Raw genomic sequence first — 27,393 nt, 5'->3', positions numbered from 1 at the left:
AACTTCACTAGTCACAGAGAGAGCTCAGTATTTTGACAACAAATGTAAACTGGCCGTTCGTTGTACATTTAGAAGTGAGTCTTCCTTGTGCTCCTTTCCCTTCCAAGTGTTGACATTATTTCAGTCTGTGACTATTTTTCATTGGCTGGTTTCTCTAGATTAGGGAAGGCTGATCCTTTCCATGTCACTCACACCCTGTTTGTTTGTACCCAACTCCCCACTGGTGACTGCCGGCTGATCACACCATGCTGTTTTTGTATTTTATAGAGAAATGTTCATGTGTGGCTGCTGTGTTTGATATTAAATCTGAGATGAACTTCAGGAGGTTTCCTGCTTTTTATTGTACATAATTTTGGCTAGGGACAGTGTTATTCTGTTCATAAATCAGGTATTCTCAGAGATTTAATAATTTAGAATTCACATGAAGATTTGGTGGAATAAACATTTCCTTTCTCTGTTAAGCTGCCTTTTAACTTTCTTCCTTTTTCCCCTTTCTCTTCACTGCTTCCATTTTTTTCTTTTTTTTTTTTTTTTTTTTTTTTTTTTTTTTTTTTTTGAGACGGAGTCTGGCTCTGTCGCCCAGGCTGGAGTACAGTGGCCGGATCTCGGCTCACTGCAAGCTCCGCCTCCCGGGTTCACGCCATTCTCCTGCCTCAGCCTCCCGCGTAGCTGGGACTACAGGCGCTCGCCACCATGCCCGGCTAATTTTTTTTTTGTATTTTTTAGTAGAGACGGGGTTTCACTGGGTTATCCAGGATGGTCTCGATCTCCTGACCTCATGATCCGCCCGTCTCGGCCTCCCAAAGTGCTGGGATTACAGGCTTGAGCCACCGCGCCCGGCCCCATTTTTTTCAAGTCTTCTTTAAGTCTTTGCCAAAAATAAAAATAATAATAAAAAATAAAACAGCAACAAAAGAGGCCAAAGAAACCAGAAACCCATTCTGCATGTGGTTACAAGCCACATAAAAAACAGAGTTATCCTTGAGGATGACAAACAGTCCTGACAACCCTTCTCAAAAATGTTTGCACTAGAGATATAGAAGAAACGCTTCAAGGGCCCTTAATAATGCTCATTGAATAATCTTAATATTTTTATGGAATTGGTGAGTATGAATACATAATGAATATATAAGTAAAGATATTTGAAGAGACTATAAGGAGTCAGAAGATGTTTTAGTTTATCTTCATATTAAAAACAGTAGGTAATGGAGAGTCCCAGGGTGGGAGACCTACTTAGGAGGAGGTAAGGTTTCTCTGAGGAGGGAGACTTTGATCTGAGAAAAATGGGGCAATCATGTGAAGATCGAGGGGGAGCAGCATGCCAGAGAGAGGGTCTTCCATGTCTTGTCCTGTTTGAATTTTAGATTCCATGAGAGGATGAATTTTTGTGTGTAGCTGATGTCTTTATCCCTTTGCTTATTAAAACGTCTAGCATATAGAAGATATTTAACAAATATTGATTAAATGAATGAACTCGATATAAAGAATGTTAGTAAATGCAATGAGAAATCTCCTCCTGAAATTCAGATGATTTTAAAAACATTTCTTGAAATAAGGTTTTGATAAAAACTAAAGTTACAAGATGTAGTGACTTATGAAAACATTACATAAGATAATACGGTCAATGTATGTGACCTTCCAGAGGTCTGACCTGATCCCACAGACAGCCTTTTTAGAATGCAGAAGAGTGAACAGATCACTTATCCTTTAAATGATCTTCTGTAATGATCATTATTTTTCAGCCAGGCTGACACTTTGAAGTTATAATGATGGAAGGTACTTTGATGTGCTGTACTGCTGCTTGAGGACAGAATCACATCTTCAGAAGACAGGAGAAGAGATTGTAAAGTTGGCATCCTATTCTCTCCTGTGAATAGACAGAGCAAAGCAAATGCAGAAACTTCCTTAGGATGCCTGTTACATGAGCAAGTGGGCTTAACTGAGTTTTCAAAGAATTCTGTTAAACAATCTTTAGGGATTGGCTTTATGTGCTAAAATTATTAAATAATGAACTTTCAAGCAAACGAACTTTAGATTTCACCAATTCAACACCCTTGTCAACTCATGGGGAAATGTAAGTCCAGAGAGAGTTAGTGATCTGTGTTTCTGCTAGTGATGGGGACACAACTTGACCCAGACTTTTCGATAATTCTGTGAAATCAAGTGAGTACAAATACCAGAGAGAGAACTTCAGAGAAAAGATGTCACCAAAAGACAATTTACATTTGGGATGGTATATATAGACATTTTTCTTGGTTGTAGGAATTTAGAGTATAAAGCTGAGGGAAACGATGGAAGAAAAGGGAAATTAAGAGATGGACAACTGTATGAACCACTTTTGTTTCCCTTGGGCAGAGAGTCCCTGAGCCATAAGATAGTGTCACTTGACTTGAGAAGAATGTTCCTCGAGAGAGGGACATGAATCTATGTAGTCTAAGAAAAGGCATTAGTAAATATAAAATGAATGCACAAAAACTTATTTTTCACAAGTTTTAACTTTTGAGCTGAAAGATAAAAGATCACAACATTTCCATTTCTGTGGGGAATACGAATATAAATTGACAGCCTGAGGCGAGGAGAGGCAGGGCTTACTGGAGGTTCTGCCATTCTGAGAGCCTTTGTGACCTTTTCAGGAAGCTGTCAACTGTTCCAACCAGGAGTCTTCATCATCACTTTCTCGACAGTGACGTATTATCTCTCTGAACTGGCAGGGTGCTTAGCCTATCAACTCTGTTTTTTTGTCTTTCCCACCTTTCCCTCTGCTCCATTCAGCTGCTATGTCATGTCCTCTGTGGCCTTAGCATGTGTATTTACTACTTTTACTAAGGCCAGGCCATTGCTATTGGCTTTGCTATCAACTTTATACTTTTCCTACTAACATTAGCTTCATTTGCTAAAGTTATATTTCCCTTAATTATCCTAAGAGTACAAATAGAGATTTGTTGCAGTGAAAAATTATTTTCAACTTTAGGGTCAAATGTGTACATACATACCTATGTAATCATTTATATATAGGCATTTTATAAAAACAAAATTTTATATATTTTATTTATTTATTTATTTGACATGGAGTCTTTGCTCTTGTTGCCCAGGCTGGAGTGCAGTGGTACAGTATTGGCTCACTGCAACCTCTACCTCCTGGGTTCAAGTGATTCTCCTGTCTCAGCCTCCTGAGTAGCTGGAATTACAGGTGCCCACCATCACACCAGGCTAATTTTTCTATTTTTAGTAAAGATGGGGTTTCACCATGTTGGCCAGGCGGGCCTCGATCACCTGCCTCAGCTTCCCAAAGTGCTGGGATTGCAGGTGCGAGCCACCATGCTTGGCCCAATTCATATATATTTTAAACTATACTTTAGGAAGCCAGCATTGGGTCCACAAAGCAATGTAAAAACATGACTTGGAGTATCTAGAACGGTGATTTTAAACCTACTTCAACTACTGGAGCACATCTTTCTTTGACAGAATGTCAATACATGAAGCTAGTAGAAGAGGACTTATCTGGTTGAAATGAGTGAGAACAGGGTACTCTATAATCTCACTGCTCATCTTATATTCTAATTCCCAGAGCACCCTACTTGAAAGCCAGTTGTTTAGTTGACCACAAGATGTCACAGTGAAATGATCAACATTTGTTGCACTTGCCTTTATTGGTCAGAAATGTTGGAGGCAATTTTGGGTGGTAGAAGCAGTGTCATTTGGCACGATTGAATGTCTCCATGTTTACTTGTTTCATTTCTTATTGTGCAGCAGAAATGTGATGGGACCTGGTTTGTGTGTGTATTGTATAAGTTTTCTCAGTTCCTTCTAAGACCTGTGTTTACTGTCTAAGGGAATTTTGACTCTCATTTCCATTTACCATGCCAAAGTGTGTATATTTATTTTATGTTGCCTTGTTTTTAGCATACAAGTATATTAACTTAATGTTGCTTGTCTTATTATGTGTCCTTGAGCAAAACAACAGGCAATGGTACTTTGTTCTTTGTTGGATGGGTAGCAATTTTCAAAAGTGCAAGATATTTTAAAATTTCACAATAGTGAACAATGGGGTCTATCTCTGTTCTGTTTTGGGGAAGTGTGAGTAATAATAATGCTTATTTCTCCTCGCTTTTAAAGATGAAATCAGTTTTTATTTGATATTATAATTTAGAACATCATTTTAATAATTTTATGTCATATATTTGTCTCTTATAAAACAAGTAATATATTGTAAAATAAAATTTAATGAGGAACCATTTTGAGTCTTGTATGGACTAACTAAAAGCTACAGAAAAGTCTTGATATAATGAGGTCCTTCATTCTCTTATTAGTTAGAATAATGCTAATTGCTACAACAGACAACCCACAAAATTTCAATGTCTTTACACAATCAAAAGTTAATTTTTAAAAATTATGTAACAGTCCATTGTTGGTGTCCCTGGCTACTGGCAGGCTGTCTTTCACATATTTATTCTGTGACCCATATTCCTTCCATCATGTGGCTTTGTCATGCTATAGGTCCTTTTCAACTCAGGAAAAGGATGTCACAAGGTGACCCACTTAACCACCTTGGTCTTCAATGAACACATCTACTCACTTTCTGTTTGCAAGAATGAGTCACGTTCCCCTCCTAGACACAAGAGAGGCTGGGAAATGTGTTGTCTGCTTTGTTAGCTGCTTCTCATAAATAACTTACACTTTCGAAAGGGAACACAAACTTTTGGTGAGTAGTTGTCTGAGCTGTAAATCTGAATCTCAGAAACACTATTATAAAAATGGTTCACCGAAATGTTGCATTATCTTAGTGTTCTGTAGACCAAATCCTGAAGAAAATAATAAATTTTAAAAAATTAATAACAACCTAACAGATAGAAGAATTGAACATCAGTGTAAAATTTAATTTTTTACTATTAAAATGTGTTGTCTTCTTAGTTATTTAATTGCTAGTATTTTATTTAAAACCAATTTTGTTTTTGTACACTAGAACTTCCCTACAAATATGTTTGTGTTTATCCATGATAAATGTGGATAACTGTAATATATCTGTAAGACACACTCTAAATCTTTAGAAAATGAGAAAAAATGAGATGCAGACAATGCAAATTTTTTGTGTGTATGAAATGCAAGCAAATGAAAATTTACTCTCAAGCTACATTTTGCTGAATAATTTTATTTAGTCATGAATTTATTCTAATACTAGAATAAAAATAATGAATAGATAAAACTGCTTATATGTATGTTTCTGATTGCTTATTATTCCATAGTTCTGAGTTGTAAGTTTTCATTTTAGTTCATTTTTCTATGTGGTGGTGGCTAAGAATGACCCTTCTGGCCATTTTTCTATGTGACTTTGCTGCACTTTTCTCCTTCCTTTATGCATCTCTGCACATTTTTCCACGAGCTTCCTTTAGCCCTGCCGTCTTTTAATCTTTGTCTGTTCATTTCTTACATCTCCCTACAGGTCTCTCTGTCTTCTCTTCTTTTATGGAGTTCTTCATCTGTGGACAATGGAGAATGGTGAGATTTAGATTAGACATCAGTGGTATTGAAATTTAAAATGTCTCAGTGAAAACACCCATAGCCTTGCCATGGTTCAGTAAGAAGCAGAGGGCAGGTGTTTGATGCTGGAAATCAGTGAGATCACTGTGTACATTTATGTAACAATATGCTTGGCCCATCACTTTGTTCAGCCTTGGCCCAGAATCATCATTAAGCATGAACATGAACCATAGACCTTTAAAAAAAGTTCATAAATAGGCTTATTGAATGTTTTCTTCCTCTTGCTATATATTTTTTCAGTGACCACCTATGCCTTACCTGCAACTATGTGCTATATATCTTCAAATACATTTCATTTATGTTTTTAATAGCCCAATTCCCACTCAGTAGAAAACTAGAGTTACCACCACAGCACTAAATGACAATGAGGCAGAATCACTGAAAACACACAAAGAAATGTGTGTTCTTCTACAGATGTTCTCAGTCATCTGTAGTCTAAGTTTTTTCATGTCTGGAAAACTATTTGTTTTCTTGAATGCTTTCTTATAATTCAATCCCTGCTAGAAATGTCAGAAATCAGAGAGGCAGATAGGACAGTTCCATGTCAAGGGGTCTCTGGAGAGTTTAGTGTGAGCAAGAGTCAGGAAAAGTATGTCAAAATGTATGGAAGAAAACTTATGTGAATGAAAAATACAGATAGCTTTTCTCTGAAATGTACTTATTTACTTTTTTTGTTTGTAACACATGACTGAAGTTTGAAGGGTAGAATAAAATTAACAGCTGTGGTAATAAGATAAATAGAGTACTTCTGCAAAAAAGTAAATTGGTGGGTCAAAAAAGAGAAGTGAGAGATGTTTGCGTCATTTCTGGGTCAGACCTACAGAAAAGCTTTCAAGGTCTTTACCTTTACAGGGTCACTGTTAAGAAAATGTGAAACAAGTATGATTCAAAAATAAATGCTTTGAATCAAAAGGTACTTAATATGATTATAAGTACTTTATGTTGAGATAAATTACAGTTCCATTTCAATTGTATGTAAAGAAATAGTCCCCAGTTTCCCTTTGTGTTTTGCATCTTACATATTAAGGTATTTGCCATTTTTTGTTCTTCTTAATTTTTTCTCTTTCCCTTCTTTCTTTTTTTCTGAATGCCAAGTATATTTGTTAAAATGTTTAGAATTTTTAAATAGAAATGTGAAGCCTCAACCATTTCTCTCCAGAACAGACAACTGTAGGTTTTGACAGAACTGCCTATCATCATGCCCAGCCCCACAGCATAAAGACAAGTTTAGGTGCCCCAGGATCCATGAGTTCTGTAGTCGCCATTCTGTGTGTCCAACAGAGGAGAGTGTATATGATCTATTTGGACTTGCACAAATCTCAGAAGACTGTATTCATGTTATAAAATAATCTTGAAATATCCTAAATCCAGGTGATTAGAGAATCACTCATGTAATTCAGACCACTCATGTGGGTTGTATGTCAGAAATCCTTCTAACCTTCAGGTCTCCTTGACTTCTCGGGAGAATCAGACTAGGTTTACTCATTTCATTTTCATAGCAAGGGTTACTTTTTGTGAAAATGATGCACTGGAAACAATAGTCATTTCTGGTGCTTCATGATAGAGTTGCAAAGCATACTTTAAAAAACGCACCTTATTGTGCATTATTTACAAGTTTATTTGTGGTATGAATGTTTTTTCTACTATTAGTACTATTAGGTGTGAAGAAAAATATACTTGGCTTAAAATGTGTCACACCATGACAATTGGTCTTCTAATATTTGCCTCATTTATATAAAAATAGTACATGTTTGTCAGCATGTAAAGGTCCTGGGGGCATTGTACCTAGAGTTAAAGCAGGCACAAAGCAGCCATGACATTGTGACGAGATATACCGTGTGTGGAACTCAGGGCCAGAAGATGTGGGTCCTGGTTCCAGACCTCCCACTTACTACTTTTGTGACCTTGGTTATGTCTCTCAACCTCTCTGAGCGTTGGTTTTCTTGTTTAAAAATTGCTGATATTACTTCCTATTTCCATTGGTTGTTGTAAATTTTGTTTGCTCATGCTGCTTCTCATTCCACAAATGATTTAAAATGACATGCATATATTTAAAGGTAAAATAAGATGTATTTGGCAGTGCTTTGTAGATTATACAAACATAAGTTGCCTGCCGTCAGTATAGGGCCATTTTCATTTCTGGGGAAGCCTATCACTCAGAATAAAAATGCTTCTAAGCACATGTTTTGGAGACTTCCATTTAACAATTTCAAATAAAGCAAATATGTGTGACATAGACTGGTTTTAAGTGCCAATTTAAAATAAGCCTGTAGGAAAGAAGGCTATCCAAGACCTTTTTGATTGAAGACCATTTGCAACTAATAAAAATAGCAGACTCTCACATACTTAATGCCTGTTAATTGAAAAGAGCATTTATGACAAAAAGCTCTTAGGATTAAGTAAGTCTTGTAAATGGTATTTTGTTAGTCATAACAAACATGTACTAACATTTGAGAAAGAATAGAACTTAATTTTATTAAGAGTGAGTCATTTTTACTCAGCTTAAAAATAATACTTTTGTTGCAATTAGGATTGGTGGATGCCTCATAAGAACACAGAGGATTTGAAATATCCATGGCCTACTGGTTCCTTCCTCTAATTCCCTTCATTATCAAGTGCCGTTTGCCTTAATCTTGGGTTACTAGCAATGCTATCTGCTTTCTGCATCTAAAGCCTCCAGGAAATTGCTCTGGCATGGCCTAATAGCTTTTATCTGCTCACCCAGTGGCTCTTACACTTTGATACTTGAAACCTAGAGTTAACTGTGTAGGGCCAAGCCCTTCTGAAGCAGTCAACTGCTCTTCATTGTCAATAATGGCTGCTTATGCCAAGACAGCCAAGAGAGCCTCCCCACCCACTTCCCTCTGTCAAAGTGAAATGGAACATAAGAATGGAAGCTAGTGGCTATTTTACCATACCCCATCCAACTTGCCATTAGATGCTTAATTGCATCTAATTATCAGCTGGGAGTGGTGGCTCATGCCTGTAATCCCAGCACTTTGGGAGGCCAAGGCAGGAGGATCACTTGATGTCAGGAGTTTGAGACCAGCCTGGCCAACATGGTGAAACCCTGTCTCTAATAAAGATAAAAAAATTAGCTGGGTATAGTGATGGGTGCCTGTAATTCCAGCTACTGGGAGGCTGAGGCAGGAGAGTTGCTTGAACTCGGGAGGCAGCGGTTGCAGTGAGCTGAGATTGTGCCCCTGCACTCATGTCTGGGCGACAGAGTAAGACTCTGTCTTAAAAAAAAAAAAAAAAAAAAAGACTTTTTTTTTTAAAAAGAATAATTATAGAGAATTTACTGGATATGCTGTGCATTGCAGCAAGATTCAACTCTCTTGTTTATATTTTAAGCTGTTATTTTTCTCACTAATATCTGGATAGTATATTTGGCTGATAGGAAAATTGTTAGTCTGTTTCTGCTTATCTGAGGCATGCTTACCTTCCCTCTTTTTCTATAAAAAAAAGTTTTTTAGGGAAATTTATTGTAAGCTTCTGTTTTCTTTTAAATAATATATAATTTTAAAATTGTCTTTCCTAAGCAGTGAAACTATTTGAAAACATTCACTTGACATTACAGTTCATGTTACACAGAAGAGTGATAAAAGTCATGAAATAAGTTTGTCCCCTTCTTTATAATAGATAACACTGTAGTGTCAAGGAATACATGAGAAATACTAGCTTGATAAAAGTTCCAATAAACTTTATTTTAAACAACTATGATTTTCCTTAAAAGTAATAGAGTTGAGGGACCCACATGCTTGAAAGTGAACACACTTTGGTGGTCCAAATGCCCGAATTTCAATGTAGAATGTGTATGCATCTGAATTCCGGGGCTTCCCCTTACCAATTTTGTATCCTTAAATAGTTATTTAAGCTCTTGAAGACTTAATTTTCTCATATATAAAATGTGCTGATGTTCCTAACTCACAGAATTTTCTAAGGACAAAAGGAGACACACATGTAAAGTGCCTAATGAAATGTTGGGCACATCGCAGCCCAATGGTAGCAGCTGCTCCTGTTGTTTTTGTTATTAACAAACAGAATGAAGGGAAACCAACTTAGAAGGTTAGATTTTCTGGGATCCCTTCTGCTTAGATCAATTTAGGAAACGGCCCTCAGAGAGACTGTAATGTCTAGGCAGGAAACAGGCAGGCGGCTGACTTGGAGGAGCTGGACTGGGAAGATAAATTCTATGCTGGGAGAGTCACAATCCCAAATTTCAGACTTATTTCTTTCTGCTATTTTGCAGCGTCATGTGATGTGACAGTACTCTCTGTTTTGGACAGGTTACTTCACTGCAATTAATAATGTCACTTCATTTTTTATTAATGGAACCTTTATATACCTTAATCATATGCTTGCAAGGAACAGGGAGTCTTTTTCTCTTCTTCTTTTCCTCTCTTCCCCTCTCCTCCACAGAAAGAATTTACTCCCCATATGGGGATGTTATAAAAGCTGAAAGGATTCAAGGTCAAAATAATACACTGAGTGATTGAAAAGCTGTGTATACACCTTCATGTTCTCCTTCTTACCCTTTTGCATTTACAATAGCCCTTCTTACGAAGAAACAGGATTCATCTTTAATTTGCTTTATGCCATTCATCCTTTTATATTTGATTGGCTCAGTGATATTCTTTACTTAAATTTAGCATTTATCAATCACAACTAGCAGTGCATGTTATAGTGTTAACAGAAAATTCCACAGGACCCTCTTCACACTGGGGAAGGGGACCATCTGCTACTTTCATATTAGGATGTCAGCATTTAGAGGTCAATGTGTTTCCCCATCAACGCTGAAGGCTTTGGGAATCGGGGGAAGTGTCAGGCTCCAAGCAGCATAATGAATGACAGTTGCTGACTGGCTAGGCTCGCATGTTTTCAACAGGGGATATCGCTGTTCAGTATAATGTGCTGGGACTTAGTGTGGTAAACACACCCAGCTTGGGTAGTGAGACAGGCTGTGCCTCTCCCCCCCGATTCTGAACTACATTTTCATCTTTGAAGAAATTACACTGAGGTCTTCATTAGTGGCACCCAGCAGGGTGAAGGCTCCATGAGGGCTGATAAGCACTATGGCTGAAAAATGATCAGCCTTCGTGCAGGCAGTTGAAGGTTTAAGCTGCCTGAACTGGAGAGAGTCTGAAGAGGCGATTATGTTAAGCAAGTAATGTGTATTGGTAACATGGAATCAAATTATTAGGGTCAGTAACTTCCTGGCTTTCCCAGTGCATTAAATGAAGACATATAATATTCATTTGTGTCGGGTACTTCTTGATGCCACATAGTGTCAGCACTGTCCGGTCGTCTGTACTTCACAGCATGTCACCTCTAATTTCATGGGATTATCTGTGCTGTTGCATTATTAGATACTCACGATCTTGAGCTTCCTTTGAACTCACAGCAGGGCAGTACAAAGTCATTATTGTGAATACTTCTGTGCTTTCTTGTGTTTTATACAAAATTATGGCCACATTTAGAAAGGTAGATATATCTCGCTATCATACTTCCAAAAGTGCGCGTTTATTTGTTGGTAAGGAAAGCTACTGATGGAAAAAATATTGAACGTGAAAAATATTTTTAAGGACTAGTGTTAGAAAGGTGTCAAGGCAGTGAATTAGTATTAGAAATGTTTATAGGACAGTGGTTCTCAAAGTGTAGTCTGATCAGCAGCCTCAGAATCACCTAGGAACATATGAGGAAATGCAAATCCTACTGAATTAGAAACTGTGGGGTGGAGCTCAGCAGTCTGTGTTTTAACAAGCCCTGCATGTGATTCTGATGCATCTCAAGTGTGAGAAACACTGCTGTAGCATTTGCGGAGTACATGAATGACATAAATCCATATGTTCTGGGGTATAGCAATAGACAAGACAGACGAAGTATCTGCCCCCATGGACCTTATTAAGTTACAAAGGAATATGTGGTTCTTTGCCCTGATGAAATGTGTATACATACCCAACAGAGCCTATAATTATTGTAGATATCATTATATTCTTCATTTGAATTAGCTTGTTGTTTTCTTCGGTATCAGAGAATGACTAACAAAAGATAATGAATAAGTGATTCCTTTGTGCATTTCAGAACCATTCCCCTTGCAATATGTATATCTATGGCCATTGTCACCATTGGCTATGTGCTGACAAATGTGGCCTACTTTACGACCATTAATGCTGAGGAGCTGTTGCTTTCAAATGCAGTAGCAGTGGTAAGTCCAAGTTGGGAAAATGCCAATTGGAATTTAGGTTAATGAGTTGATGCAATTTTATAGTAGTTCCCTCTAGCAGAAAGTGTTTTGAAATTCTGTAATCTTTTCTTGACCTGAATAATAATGAATATTTAAAAAAATTTAGAGCATACCTTAGCGTGTTCCATTTAACTGATACATCTAAATTCCTATATGATTTCGCATTATTTCTAATTTCTTATAAAACAATTTCACACATAACATGCTTGAAAATCTGTCAAGGCTTATTATCCCAGCATATCTTTAAAGATAGGTGGACAGTTATTGAATCTAAATAAATGCATTTTTTGTATGCAAATTACAATTTGTTCTGTATATTTTTCTATTTATAAACTTTTCAAATGCGAACTCAAAATCCTTTCCCCAAGTGTCACTTAAGAATTTTGATGTGGACCATGTAAATTTGGTTTTCCTAGTATATCCTTTTGAATACTAGTCCTGGGATATTAATAAATTTAGGAAATACTGGGTTATTCAAAGTTAAACAGATATTGTTGTTATAATACTTCTCAGAATATTAAAGATACCAACATGAATTTTAACTCCCTAAGAAGTGGATACACATAATTTTATAGCATTTTCCAAAATTTATTTGACACCAGGACCATCTTTGTCCCCAACGATCATGTTATAAGACTGTTATTCTGGCCAGGCGCGATGGCTCACACCTGTAATCCCAGCACTTTAGGAGGCTGAGACGGGTGGATCACGAGGTCAGGAGATCAAGACCATCCTGGCTAACGTGGTGAAATCCCGTCTCCACTAAAAATACAAAAAAAAAAAAAAAAAAAAAAATTAGCCAGGTGTGGTGGCAGGAGCCTGTAGTCCCAGCTACTTGGGAGGCTGAGACAGGAGAATGGCGTGAACCCGGGAGGCGGAGCTTGCAGTGAGCAGAGATCACACCACTGCACTCCAGCCTGGGTGACAGAGAGAGACTCCATCTCAAAAAAAAAAAAAAAAAAAAGACTTGGTGACTCATACTTTTATTTTGCATAACACAGCTAGTAAGAGACCATTCACTCTTGACTTCATAACACTGAATGGTGAAAAATTAAGTTCCCGTTACCTGATGTCAGTTCCTTTTAAAATAGTTGGTATAACCTCATATCAGCAACATCTACAAGGAATAAATTATCTCATTTCATTTGAACCTGTTTGAGTTCACTGTATTGAAAAAGACTGACTACTGCTCTAGGTCCCACCAGACAATCAAATATACAAAGCTTATTGAAGTCAGGTCAGTCATCTCATCTTTCGAGACAAAGGGCAGCACTTACTCTTTGGGCATAATGTGCCCCACTAATTACATAGCACCAGCTGCATCAAGGACAACTAATGAATCCAACACATTTTCTTTTTTGGAAAATATATCCTTCATGGAAATTTGCAATATTGCACATATCATGGCATAAAATAATGTTTTAGAAGTTGTGTTTATCTTTTAAGTTTCTGTGGCTTGTTGGACTTTTATTTGTGTTCTAACCTTTTTATAGGAAACCACAAAAGAAATTGACAGATACATGAGGGGGGCAGAGTGACCTTATAAACAGAGGTTTAGCTAGTGTGATTTTCTGGGAAAAAGATTTTCAGAGCTACTCATGTATATGCTATAAATTATTAAGTCATCAGTTATTTTATTTACCTCCTAACAATGGGATTGGCATATGAAACACACATTTGTAATACTTCTCAGTGTATTTCAATATAAAATCTGGTTTTCCAGGCTAAAGAGAAGGTATTATACAGAAAGATTTCTATCTCCAGAAGTAGAATTCTGATTTGAGCTTTTATCACTTGTCAGAGTCAGAGACAATACACATCATAGTTGATAAAGATTCGATAAATGGATCATTGCTTTTTGAAAGTAGAGAGAAGGTGCCTGTTTAGACCTTTGACTACAGTTTTGCAACAAGCAATGCCGTGGTCCTTGCTTTTGATTATTGTCTATGGAGTTAGTCTGACCCTAACCAAAGAGAGAAATTATAAAACATACAAGTATCACCAGGCTAGTAGAAAGTCATAGAGCAAGTTTGGCCTAAATTGTTTCATTTTATTCCACTTTCTGGCAAGGCATTAATTTGCTTCGTTCTTTCTTTCACTAGACCTTTTCTGAGCGGCTACTGGGAAATTTCTCATTAGCAGTTCCGATCTTTGTTGCCCTCTCCTGCTTTGGCTCCATGAATGGTGGTGTGTTTGCTGTCTCCAGGTGAGTGAGTTCATGTATTTCCAGAAACACATTTCTGTTTTTGAGATTGGATGTGATAAGGATAACTTTAAAAAGAAAAGAAATAGTGCCTCCAAACCTGTTGTTTTTAAAGGGACATGCAAGATTGAAATGGTCCAAGTATCAACAGCATGTTTTATTCTGTCCATTAGAGGGCACTGCTTGCCTATTAATAGCTTATTTGGAAGCCTGACATGTGGCTTTTTTTAAAATAGTATTTCCACAGAGTCTAACAATGGCATTTTATTTCTGGTGATATAATTTTCTGTTTCTCTGAAGATGCCAAGAAAAAAAGTAAAGTAAGAGACATCAGAAATCACCACCCCTACCATCCGTATTTCCTTTGTTTAGTTTGATGCAAAAGTCTTTTTCTTTTAATATAAGATTAAAACCCGATCAGATTAATGTGAATGCTACATACATGTGTGTGTACCTGTGGATGTGCATGTGCGTGTGTTTGTTGAATTGGATGGACAACACACATATAAATACCAGGAATTTAGAACTAGATCTCCCATCAGCTATTCATATGTAGAGAGCGCTATGCCGAATCAGATATTGCTATTCTTTCTCTTCAAAGAATAATATAATGTTGGCAGATTTTGTAAAATTCAGATTTAGATTTCCTATGATGTTTCTTCACCTTATTTGAAAAGTGAACTTAGGCAATCACCTGAGAAATGCCTGACCATTTGGTATGAAAAAGATGCAAGTTTTCTCTGGGATTTCTGGATTTTCCCTTTGAAATGATCAATCATACAGTCAACTCCACCCACATTTCTCTCCCATCAGGTTATTCTATGTTGCGTCTCGAGAGGGTCACCTTCCAGAAATCCTCTCCATGATTCATGTCCGCAAGCACACTCCTCTGCCAGCTGTTATTGTTTTGGTAATGCATATTAACAAGTGTATCTAGATATAACCTTGAATAATAGATTAGCAAAAAGGAATTCCAACCAGACATTAGATAGTACTTTACTTTCTCATTCATTGCTAATGTATGTCATGGTGGAGTTTGGGAGGCAGGATATCTTCCATCTCTTCCCTTTACTCCATGTTTCTGATGCCCATTTGATGCTTTGGGGCAAAAATCACATCACCTCTCTTTCGTCTTTGCAAAAATGTGTACAGTCTAAGGAAAATGATTAGCTTGGTTCCTCTCATCGACATAGCACCTCACAGAAAAGAATGTAGAGTATTAAGTCCCAACTACTTAAGGAAAGTAGAGCAAAAAGCTACAGCCCAAAAAGTACCCAGATGTACTATCTAGGCACCTTATCATGAAATGCACACAAAATTATTGAAAGAATTGATAAAATCCTAGACAGTGCCATTATTCATTTGAGACATTTGAGAGCAAATAATGTCTTTTATCCTACAGGATAAAATAAAAGCACCATGAGGTAAATTTGAGTTGTAAAATTCTTTATGCAGAGCAAAGTGTTGTGAAATGTGAGCTACAAAAGACTGTATAAGGTGTAAAAGTCCTCAAATACCCATTGGCAATGTTATATTCATTTTTACTGGTGATTTTGTAACATTTCTCTCAACTGGAATCTGTTGTCAGGAGCACCATAGAATGCACTGAACATTTTTTTTGCATGCATTTAATTTGTTTCAGAACATTTCCTTGAAATTTCTTTTAAAAGTATGCGTACCCTCCGTGCAGAATCTGGACTTTAACGTCACTTGTGGGAACAGAATGTATTATTCCGTGAAGAGGGCTTTCATTTTAAGCCTCTGCTATCAGTCGTGCTGTCCTTGGCATGTGCAGCTGCAGAGACTTGCTAAGCTGATCTCTGTGCTTCATTCTTCTCCGTGGTCTTGAGGGTCACACACAACAAGCACACCAGGAGAGTAAATGTGGAGGAAAAAAGTTCAATGTTTTGCAATCAAGAGCCGACAGAATCAAACATGAGTGTCTGTATTTCCTGTGTGTGGATAGCCAAGAGCTCATCAGAGCATTTGCAGAGCTTTCTGTAAATCTTCCAGTTGGGTCTTTTTTACTGTTTATTATTGGTTATTTACTAATCATCTCAATCTTTGAGTCTTTCAATTTTGAGTCATTGAGTACCCTTTCTTTTACTCTTTGAAAACATATTATCTTCTCTCAAATGCAAAAGGAACTAAAAACAAAACACAACATTCATACAGAATTCCACTTGAATAAAATATAATGGCCATATCACTCTCATACCGTTACTGGTGTGTAAATGGATTATGACAGCAGATTATAGAAAAAAGATTAGTCAAATCCAGGTTTTAACTATGATGATAATTTATTGGTATAAATAATTATTTGAAAATGGTCATAATGCCTAGTGAGGTTGTTGTTGTTAATCATCTGTGCTTTCACTGAATTCACCAAGCTTGCTTCCCTTTCCCCCCTCAGCACCCTTTGACAATGATAATGCTCTTCTCTGGAGACCTCGACAGTCTTTTGAATTTCCTCAGTTTTGCCAGGTGGCTTTTTATTGGGCTGGCAGTTGCTGGGCTGATTTATCTTCGATACAAATGCCCAGATATGCATCGTCCTTTCAAGGTAACCTCAGCAATCTTGATGGGTTTACATAAATCTTTCTCCTAATACCTAGTCCTCCCTTTGTCATAACTTACTGATGGGGAGGTTGGGCTGGGGGCAGCATCTGTGGAATAAAAATGTTTAACTCTTGCAGGCAGTGCTTTCCTGTTGGATTTATTTTAAGTTGGAAAAAAATAGTTCATCCAATTTTTTATGTGACGTGCTGAACTTTGTATGTCACATTTTTGAAAAATGACAGTATGAATGAATGTTTGGTATGTTGATTTTTCATGAATGTGTTCAATGACCTGATATACTCAAAGTATGGGCTACTTCTGTCTGTCTTTATGCTGGAGTTGTGGACAGCCGTGGTGAGAAAGAGTAAGGGAGATACTTCGTTAATGCCAATTCCAAAAAGGAATTTGCCCTTACAAAATAGGCATTTTAAGTACTTAAATGTTGTGATTTGTTACACTGCTCTTTCTCTATATTATACACTCTAAAAGGAATAGAAATGTAAAGTATACAGGGAAAGAGAAGATCTATGAAGTTACCACTTAATACCTATTTCCCATAAGTAAGCATTTCCGTTTTGGAGGACTGGAGAAGAAGCTTGCCATCTTCTTCAGACTTGACTCACAGATTGATTTGACCTCATCATTTATTTGTTTTTAAGAAATGGCATAGATAATGTTGTCAGTCATGTTGTCAGGATTTGTTTCTAATAATATTCATTGCCTAATGCTGGCGGCATCTTTATTAGTGGTTGAATAGGAGTTGGCTTGTTTTATTCCTGTCAGTTCTTATTGTGAATCTCAACAGAAAATCAACATGCACTGGAAGACTTTAACATGTAACAAGCAGCCGGTGCTCTTGACTCCACATTAAAGTGGGTTCTAATCATAATTATCAAAGAGCCAGTCTTTTAAAATCAAAACCATAATCATCATGGCATTTAACTAGTAAAATAATTCCAACAGAACATCTCTAATAAAATATCCTTTTTTTGTCCTTAGATTTTGTTCTATCCAAAGAATTAAAAACAATTTAAACTAAGTTGAATTACATTTAAGACATTTAAGGGAGTACATTTAATGTGTGTGTGTTTTTTTTTTTTCTAAGATGGAGTCTGGCTCTGTCACCCAAGCTGGAGTGCAGTGGCGTGATCTCCACTCACTGCAAGCTCCACCTCCCAGGTTCATGCCATTCTCCTGCCTCAGCCTCCCAAGTAGCTGGGACTACAGGCCCCTGCCACCACGCCCGGCTAATTTTTTTTTTTTTTAATTATTTTTAGTAGAGATGGGGTTTTACCGTGTTAGCCAGGATGGTCTCGATCTCCTGACCTTGTGATCCACCCGTCTCGGCCTCCCAAAGTGCTGGGATTACAGGCGTGAGCCACTGCACCCGGCCAGGAGTACATTTAATACATTATCTGTGCACCATGAAAGAGACTTTGCTACTAAGGTAAGGCACGTTGGTGCCTATCACCTGGTCGCATGACTACAGCATATCACTAAAGTATATGTCATGACTGACATGCTCATCTCAAACCCAACTTCTGTTGCTTGAACATGTTTGAAGTGACTTTTTTTGTGTTCTGTGTTCCAGGTTCCACTGTTCATCCCAGCTTTGTTTTCCTTCACATGCCTCTTCATGGTTGCCCTTTCCCTCTATTCAGACCCATTTAGTACAGGGATTGGCTTTATCATCACTCTGACTGGAGTGCCTGCATATTATCTCTTTATTATATGGGACAAGAAACCCAAGTGGTTTAGAATAATGTCAGGTAAGAATTTTAAATACTTTCAGGACATTGTGCAACACCATGTAGAAAACCCATAAAGGTGTACATACATAATATACTTAACATTTAAAAATGTAAGTGGCATAATTGATGATTTGAGAACATTATGGCGTTTTAATTGGAACTACTTTTTGGCAGGAAGGACATTTAGGGTACAGCCATTGAATCCTTTCAGGATATTAGTTTGGGCTTCCTTAATCACTTCTTAGGAGAAACAGCTTTGTTTTAGATGAAATTTTATCAGTAGTTCTCTAAACGACCTAATCTTTCTTTGAATCCCTTACTAACCTAATTATTTTCCTTCTGGGTTGAATGTAGTTTGGTGATTGTATATCATAACATGTAACTTGATGAGTGACATGAGATTTGTTGGGGAGTTAGGCAGTGGCCTGCAAATGCCTTAAACATTATGACTGTGCAGTACCTTAAAAGGAAGGGTGCCTCATGAAGGATTATAATAACAAGAACAATGAAGAGAACAATAGCAGCTTCCACATGTGCATGCACGTGTATGACTTCATTTAATTTTTTTTTTTAATTTTACTTTAAGTTATGGAATAAATGTGCAGAATGTGCAGGTTTGTTACATAGGTATACATGTGCTATGGTGGGAGTGTAAATTAGTTCAACCATTGTGGAAAACAGTGTGGCAATTCTTCAAGGATCTAGAACCAGAAATATCATTTGACCCAGTAATCCCATTACTGGGTATATACCTAAAGGATTATAAATTATTCTACTATAAAGGCACATGTGCACATATGTTTATTGCAGCACTATTTACAATAGCAAAAACTTGGAACCAACCCAAATGCCCATCAATGATAGACTGGATAAGGAAAATGTGGCACATGTATACTGTAGAATACTATGCAGCCATAAAAAAGAATGAGTTAATATCCTTTGCAGGGACATAGATGAAGCTGGAAGCCATTATTCTCAGCAAACTAACACAGGAACAGAAAACCAAACACCACATGTTCTCACTCATAAGTGGTAGTTGAACAGTGAGAACACATGGACACAGGGAGGGGAACAAGACTTTATTTAATTCTTATAATATCCTACTGAGGTAGGAAAAATTATTATCCCCATTCAATAGGCTTTGAATTATAGCATGAGAGAATTCAGGTCCCTTGTTCCAAGTCATACAGATATAAAGTAGAGTAGCTGAAAGTCAAACTCAGGCATTTTTATATTTTAGGAGAGTCACCCTGGGGGTTGTGAGGATGGATTAAGATAGGTTGGGGCTGAAGACAGAATATCGACTTTGGTGGTTACTGCAGCAATCCTGTTGAGAATTGAGGGGGATTCTGAAGACAGGCAGTATCAGCAGGGTCTGAGAGAAAATGAAATATACTAAAAGGAAAAACCAGCAAGACTTGGTGACCAGTTAAATTGGAGGAGGAGAAATCATAGTAGATCATTAGGTAAGAAGGGTGCTTATGAATAGCCTGTGTTGCAAGCTTGTCTCTCTGTCAGAGGCACTCCTGAGTCCTTTCCCCTACATGATCATCTCAAGCAATCCTCAACAAGGTTAGGTGATGTTATTCCCAAGTCCAGATGAGAAAACTAGGGCTCAGAAAAATGGATAATTTATTTTTGAGTGTACATATTTTAAACCATAGAACTAGGAATTGAACCCACATCTGCTGGACTTCTAAGTTCATGCTCTTTCTAGACTGGATCCCTTGTGGAAGGGAGGGGGACAGATAGGTCACAAATATAGCCAGAAGGGCAGATCTATGCTCGCTGGTGAATTTGGTGAGTTTAGAACATAGCTTTCATACCTTTTCTTTGTTTTAATTTACTTACTTTACCATAATTAATTTTTTAAATTCCAGTTAAAAGGTTAGGGAGATTTCTGGTTAAATTATTAATAAATAATGGCAGTGTTACTAGAAAACAAACAACCAAAAACCTTGATATGCATATTGAATCTCTAGTGTGCTGTGCAGACTCATTGAGAAGTCAGTCCTTTAAAGCAGTTTTGTTAATACCTTTTATTAGCATTCAATTGGAATTTTGCATCTTTAGATCTTATACTACTATTTATATCTGGATTTCGTTTCCCCAAAGAAATGTTACTATACAAATGAGGTGCTTTATGGCTGACACAGGCGCACTGATTGCCTTAACTGAGTATTTAATCTCTATTTCTTCTCAGATCACACTAGTTTTCTGTGGAATGTTTTTAAGTTCTCTTTGTTCTAAACACTAAAGATAGAGCCTATTCGGAAGGAAAAGGGATCTTACTAAATACCATTTACCATTAGGATTGCTTTATTCATTGCTAACATTTAGGGCAGATTAGCACTCATTGCTGTGAGATCTATGTCTGTCTCCCATACTAACTGAGACAGTTAAAACCCCTGAGCAGCACAGAAAATTAACAGAATTGAGGAAGAAAGAGCTGGTGGTCCTAGAGTTAGACTAGAACGAGAGGGAGTATGATTTTTTTTTTTTTTTTTTTTTGAGACGGAGTCTCGCGCTGTCACCCAGGCTGGAGTGCAGTGGCCGGATCTCAGCTCACTGCAAGCTCCGCCTCCCGGGTTCACGCCATTCTCCTGCCTCCGCCTCCCGAGTAGCTGGGACTACAGGCGTCCGCCACCTCGGCCGGCTAGTTTTTTGTATTTTTTAGTAGAGACGGGGTTTCACCGTGTTAACCGGGATGGTCTCGATCTCCTGACCTCGTGATCCGCCCGTCTCGGCCTCCCAAAGTGCTGGGATTACAGGATTGAGCCACCGCGCCCGGCAGAGAGGGAGTATGATTAAAGAGGAAAGCCATTGTTCCATCCCACTTTAGCAGGCATTTTGTTCCTCCTGTTTGGAGTCAGCCAAATCTAACAGTCCTTTCCTCTTGCTAACAAACACGTTTGTACTTTGTATTATTTCTTTGTCAGTTCATCCCAACAAGCAGTTTTCATGCTTGATCCCTCATTGATGTCTTTTGGTGTTCATGTAATTTTAAAGTTTTTTCCTATTTTTTTCTGTCTCTAATGATGTTTTGAACATTTCCAAGGCCTCCAAATTTAGTGTTAGCCATTTGTGAAACTAGCAGCAATGGAGTAGTCCCATAATGGTTATTTGGTTCTCAAAAATGCCATTAAGTCTTACTGGGGAGCATGGCAATTCTGCTTTTAAACTGCGATCATTGTAACTCTTTATCTTTATAGCTGCCTTGAAAGTGAGTAGCAAAAAGCAACAGTCCTCCGTAATTTTGTTTGATTTTTCTCTGAGGCAGCATTCTTGTAGTAAAATAAAGAAAATTCATAATATTTATTGCTGCAATAGGAAGTATTTTCTTAGCCTTTGGCCAAAACAAAACACTCACACACAGACACACAAACAACAGAATCCTGAGGCAGTGCCCTGACCCTTCTCCCAACTACTCTATGATCTTTTTGTTAGAGAGAAACTCAGCGTGAACTTAGAGACCAAGAGCCTGTGCTTGGAGCAGTTTTTCAATGATTTAATATCATGTCCTTTCATTTGGTAAAATTCCATAACCTTTATATTATCATTTATTTTTACCCTGATAATGCATGAATAGATTAGCTCTGTGAAAATGATAGTCTATCAAAATACATTTTACCTAGGTTGTTTCCGTGAAAAATGAGAGGTAACCAAATAGCACTCAGAAAATGGTGAAAGGCTGCTGAGAACTGACAGCCGAGAAATGTTCAGAATCCGAGGAGCTGAGATTTTCAGAGATTTGATAAATCTCTCCAGCCACAGGATGCCAGTATTGAACCACTTTTTGTTTGATAGCATTTCTAGGGAGAAAAGAAAACATGCTCTTAAGGGAATGGTGAGATACACAGAAAGCTTTTTTCTGCCATCTGTGACAGAGTGGTTTATTCTTCTGGTGGGTTAGTTATATTATTTATTTACTTACAGAAACACAAGCTTCTCATGCGAGGAAAAAGGGGCAGATACCCCAATGACATATGCAAATACACAAAGATAGCAAGACCTAGCAAACCTGGGCCAGGGCTCACAGCAGCCGTTTTACTTGGCTGTCTCTATTTATCAGCCACACCTTGTCACGGGGTTGAGTAGGGTGACTGGAAGTGGGTCCCTCTGGCTCAGGGAGAGAGATAGAGGACAGTCTTATTTAAACAAAATCTTTAATTATAAAAAATCAGATTGGGAAACACCAGCAGAATGACTGTAATGCATCTTTGTGGACAGCGAGTTTGCAACTCGAGAGTCCTAAAAGCATATGCTGCATACAGTCAGTCAAGATAACTTCATTTATGTTAAGTCACTGAAAGCTGAATAATGCATTTAACAGACTGTTCACAAATACTGTGGTGTGATATGCAAATTAATTAAGCTTGCCTGCATTTCTTAGGGGTCCAAACTATCTTCATTGTAAGGATAAAATGAGATCGTGCTTGTGAAAATATTTGTAGCCTTAAAAAAATACTATTATTCTTATGAACACTTCCAGAAAAAAAAATAGACTTGTGCTACATCAAAAATGTAGGCAATTTTTGCTGTAGTTCCCATGCTGGTACCAGGTATGGTTGGGTAAATCAAATTTTGCAGGGCCAGTTGTTGTTTCAAATTATTTCAAGAATAACACTGAACATGAAAGGTAAAGCTAAAAATACTACAACTGTTATTTGGTCCTGTACCTTACAGTTACTGAAAACACCAAATGCAGACTCATTAACACACCTTTATTTAAAGAAAGAGTACCATGGGTTGATTATCCTTAAAGCCGACACTGTTTTTGAACATGGATGTAGACATGGCACTTGAATGCCACATGCTCTGCAGCTTTCCCAGGCATGCAGGAAGCTTCCTTAAAGACATACTTGACTCTCTTGAGCACCGCTGTCTGGTCCACTGCTGTAAGATAAATCTAGAAGGAGGAAAAGTTGGTGTCACTCCAACAGGTACTCATGGTTAAAATCAATTACTCTGTAGAAGCCTTCATTAACGATGAAAGTCATTCAAATCCTGAGATTCCAAGAGAGATCACATAAGCAAGATACATTGGATATTGTCAACGGGGCTGATTGAACACAAAGGAAGAGGAAAGATAGCAGAAAGTGTGCAAAACCGGAATAGAGATTCTATGACCCTGTGCTACTGAATAAGGGACCCAAACCAAGCTTTTAGGAAGGAGAATGACACATTAGGGAAGCAGCAGGATCTAAGTTGCTCCTCATTTGTCTGAATGGAGGCAGTGTTATGACGTGCGGAAGCAAGACGTCTAAGATAGCAGACATCTGGGGATCCCTGAATATAGAGAGACACTTTTGGGAAAGGCTTTCGTGTTGGGTGTGGAGGGCAGTCATGGAGAGTAGTTCAGGAGGCTATGGGCAGGATCTCTTTAGGGAGGCAGGGCTGGAGATGATGTCTCTTTAACATCATTGCTTTTCATTTGGCCATTGCAGATGCCTGAGATCTCTTGTTTTTCTGTTCGTTTGTTTTAAACTACTGTCACATATCCCTAGCCCCTTCTCTGTTTAAGCTACATTTTCTTTACAATTTATTAATATTTCCTTTTCCCAAAAATGCCTATTTTTATAGAATAATTTTGTCATTTCCCTTTTCTGAAAATATGGGCTTTAATTGCTCTTGAGTGCTCCCTTATGCTGCTCTTACATCTCAATGTAAAGAGTGGGCTGTGTAAAATACAGTTTATTTAGGAAACATTCACATAGAGTTTATAATTTACCGAGACTGTGCTGGGCCCTTTACAATTAATGTAGACTGTAAAACTAATGCGCTAAGGACAACATCTTTGACAAACACAGAAAGAAAAGGATGAAAACAATACCTTTTTTTTTTTTGAGATGGAGTTTCTTTCTTGTTGCCCAGGCTGGAGAGTAATGGCGCAAACTTGGCTCACCGTAACCGCTGCCTCCTGGGTTCAAGTGATTCTCCTGCCTCACCCTCCTGAGTAGCTGGGACAGGCATGCACCATCACACCCAGTTAATTTTGTATTTTTAGTAGAGACGGGGTTCCTCCATGTTACTGGGGTTGGTCTCGAACTCCCAACCTCAGGTGATTCACCCGCCTCGGCCTCCCAAAGTGCTGGGATTACAGGCATGAGCCACTGTGCCTTGCCTGAAAAAAATACCTTTTTAAATGTCATTAAATATGGCTTGAAAGGAGCTATTACAGATAACAAGCCATGAATGAGGAGAAATATTCTACGTCCAGATGAAAGACTATCTGGGTATGAAACCATCAAGAGGTCAGGCTCTAAACGGCTCCAGGACTAGCAGGACATTGAAAAGATTCTGTAGGAATTCATTACAAAGATAAGAGGCAAACTGGCTGGGCACAGTGATTCACACCTGTAATCCCAGTACTTTGGGAGGTCGAAGCAGGTAAATCACTTGAGGTCAGGAGTTCAAGACCAGCCAGATCAACATAGTGAAACCCTGTCTCTACTGAAAATACAAAATTAGCCTGGTGTGGTGGTACATGCCTGTAATCCCAGCTACTTGGGAGGCTGAGGCAGGAGAATCACTTGAATCCAGGAGGTGGAGGTTTCAGTGAGCTGAGATCACACCATTGCACTGTAACCTGGGCAACAAGAGTGAAACTCCATCTCAAAAAAAAAAAAAAAAAAAAAGAGGCAAACAATAATTAATGTCCCCAGAAACCAAGGTCATAGAGTTCTACAACTGCTGAGATAAAATGACCTTGGAAATTATCTAGCTCAATGGTTCTGAGGAAAAAAGGTAGGCCTCCTTCTGAATACTGGAGTCAGACTCTCTTGAGATGTCCTCAGTTCCTACATTTTTGTGTCTATCAGAATTACAGACTACTAGGCCCCATCTTCAGTTTCTAATTTAGTAGGTCTAGGATTGAGCTTGCAAAGATGCGTTTCTAATATGGTAGGTGATGCTAATTTTGTTGGTACAGGGATCACACTTTGAGAATCACTGATTTAGTCTCTCATTCTACTGATTAGGCATATTAGGCCCTAGGAGATAAGACAATATTCTCAATAATATGTTACAAGTTAGAGAATGAAAATTATATTCTGATTCTCCTTCTGATTCTTCTGAGGAACTGACTGTAATCTCATAGGTGCAAAAAGAATAAACCAATTTTAAGCTGAATATGAAGTGTATTTTTAAACATTTATTTATATGTTGGTCCTACTGTCCCAAAATATTTTCACCCTTTGGGTCCATGAATAAAAATCCTTATTAGAATGCAAAATATTAATGTATTCTTGCTGAGAAGCCATCATGGGAAGTTACAGAAGTGACAAATAAATTAATTGAGCATGATAGGATTCTAATGAAGTAAAAAATTCTTGAAAGTGCTCTATGAAGTAGACAGTTGTGTGTTTTTGGTATTCAACCCAAAATAATTCCTATTTTGTTATTTTTATGCATTTCTGATTTCCATGCATTTTTAATTTATTTTTCTTTCTTTGTAGAGAGAATAACCAGAACATTACAAATAATACTGGAAGTTGTACCAGAAGAAGATAAGTTATGAACTAATGGACTTGAGATCTTGGCAATCTGCCCAAGGGGAGACACATAATAGGGATTTTTACTTCATTTTCTGAAAATCCAGAGAATTACAACTTCGGTGATAAACAAAAGGAGTCAGTTATTTCTATTCATATATTTTAGCATATTCAAACTAATTCCTAAGAAATTTAGTTATAACTCTATGTAGTTATAGAAAGAGAATATGCAGTTGTTCTATGAGTCACAATTCTTGAGTCTCTGATAACTACCTATTGGGGTTAGGAGAAAAGACTAGACAATTACTATGTGGTCATTCTTTACAACATATATTAGCATGGCAAAGAACCTTCAAATTGAAGACCGAGATTTTTCTGTATATATGGGTTCTGTAAACATGGTTTTACACACTACAGATGACTATACTGTGAAAAGTGTTTTCAATTCTGAAAAAAAGCATACATCATGATTATGACCAAGAGGAGAGAAAGAAATTTATTTTACATTGACATTGCATTGCTTCCCCTTAGATACCAATTTAGATAACACTCATGCTTTAATGGATTATACCCAGAGCATTTTGAACAAAGGTCAGAGGGGATTATTGAATACATTAAAGAAGAGTTTCTAGGGGCTACTGTTTATGAGACACATCCAGGAATTATGTTTGAGTAAAAAATCCTTGAGAATTTATTATGTCAGATGTTTTGTCATTCATTATCAGGAAGTTTTAGTTATCTGTCATTTTTTTCACATCAGTTTGATCAGGAAAGTGTATAACACATCTTAGAGCAAGAGTAAGTTTGGTATTAAATCCTCTTAAGAACAACCACCTATTTCACTAATAACTTACCCCTGATGGGTATATCTAAACATATGCATTTTTAAACCTTCAAATTATATTGTCAACATGAGAGAAATCACCAACAAAGAAAATGTTCAAAATAATAGTCCCACATCTGTAATGATATCTACATGCAATGTTAGTAATTCTGAACAGTTTTTTAAATTTATGGCTATTTTTACATCATGATGAATTTTGACAGTTTGTGCATTTTCTTTATACATTTTATATTCTGTTAAAATATCTCTTCAGGTGAAACTGTCCAGATTAATTAGGAAAAGACATATATTAACATAAAAATTGAGAAAGATATGTCACCGCTAAATAAGATTTACAACTGATGTTTCTAGAAAATTTCCACTTCTATATCTAGTCTTTGTCAGTAATTTCCACACCTTAATTATCATTCAACTTGCAGAAGAGATAACTGATAAGAAGAAAATTGAAAGAATCAGAATCTGTGGATGAGTGTTTGTGTTCAGAAGATGTTGTTATGCCAGTATTAGAAAATATTGTGGGCCAGGCATGGTGGCTTACACCTGTAATCCCAGCACTTTGGGAGGCCGAGGCAGGCGGATCACCTGAGGTCAGAAGTTCTAGACCAGCCTGACCAACATGGAGAAACCTTGTCTCTACTAAAAATGCAAAATTAGCTGGGCATGGTGGCGCATGCTGGTAATCTCAGCTATTCAGGAGGCTGAGGCAGGAGAATTGTTTGAACCCAGGAGGCAGAGGTTGCAGGGAGCCGAGATTGTAC

At 37.5% G+C, this 27,393-nt stretch overlaps 1 protein-coding gene across 1 annotated transcript in view; it reads left to right on the top strand.

Moving 5' to 3' along the window:
- Positions 1-27,192, top strand: part of SLC7A11 (solute carrier family 7 member 11) — a 73,600-nt gene extending 46,408 nt beyond the window's left edge. Inside the window, 6 exon segments of the mRNA NM_001266291.1 lie at positions 11,623-11,746; positions 13,888-13,991; positions 14,802-14,898; positions 16,402-16,551; positions 18,139-18,316; positions 25,756-27,192. Of these exon segments, the coding sequence (NP_001253220.1) occupies positions 11,623-11,746; positions 13,888-13,991; positions 14,802-14,898; positions 16,402-16,551; positions 18,139-18,316; positions 25,756-25,817 (715 nt within the window). The 3' untranslated portion in view covers positions 25,818-27,192.
- The last annotated feature ends 201 nt before the right edge of the window (positions 27,193-27,393 follow it).

The sequence above is a fragment of the Macaca mulatta genome, chromosome 5, assembly GCF_049350105.2.
Source record: "Macaca mulatta isolate MMU2019108-1 chromosome 5, T2T-MMU8v2.0, whole genome shotgun sequence".
Lineage (NCBI taxonomy): Eukaryota > Metazoa > Chordata > Mammalia > Primates > Cercopithecidae > Macaca > Macaca mulatta.
Note: the sequence above shows the minus strand (reverse complement) of the source record. Positions and strands in the feature narration are given on the sequence as shown.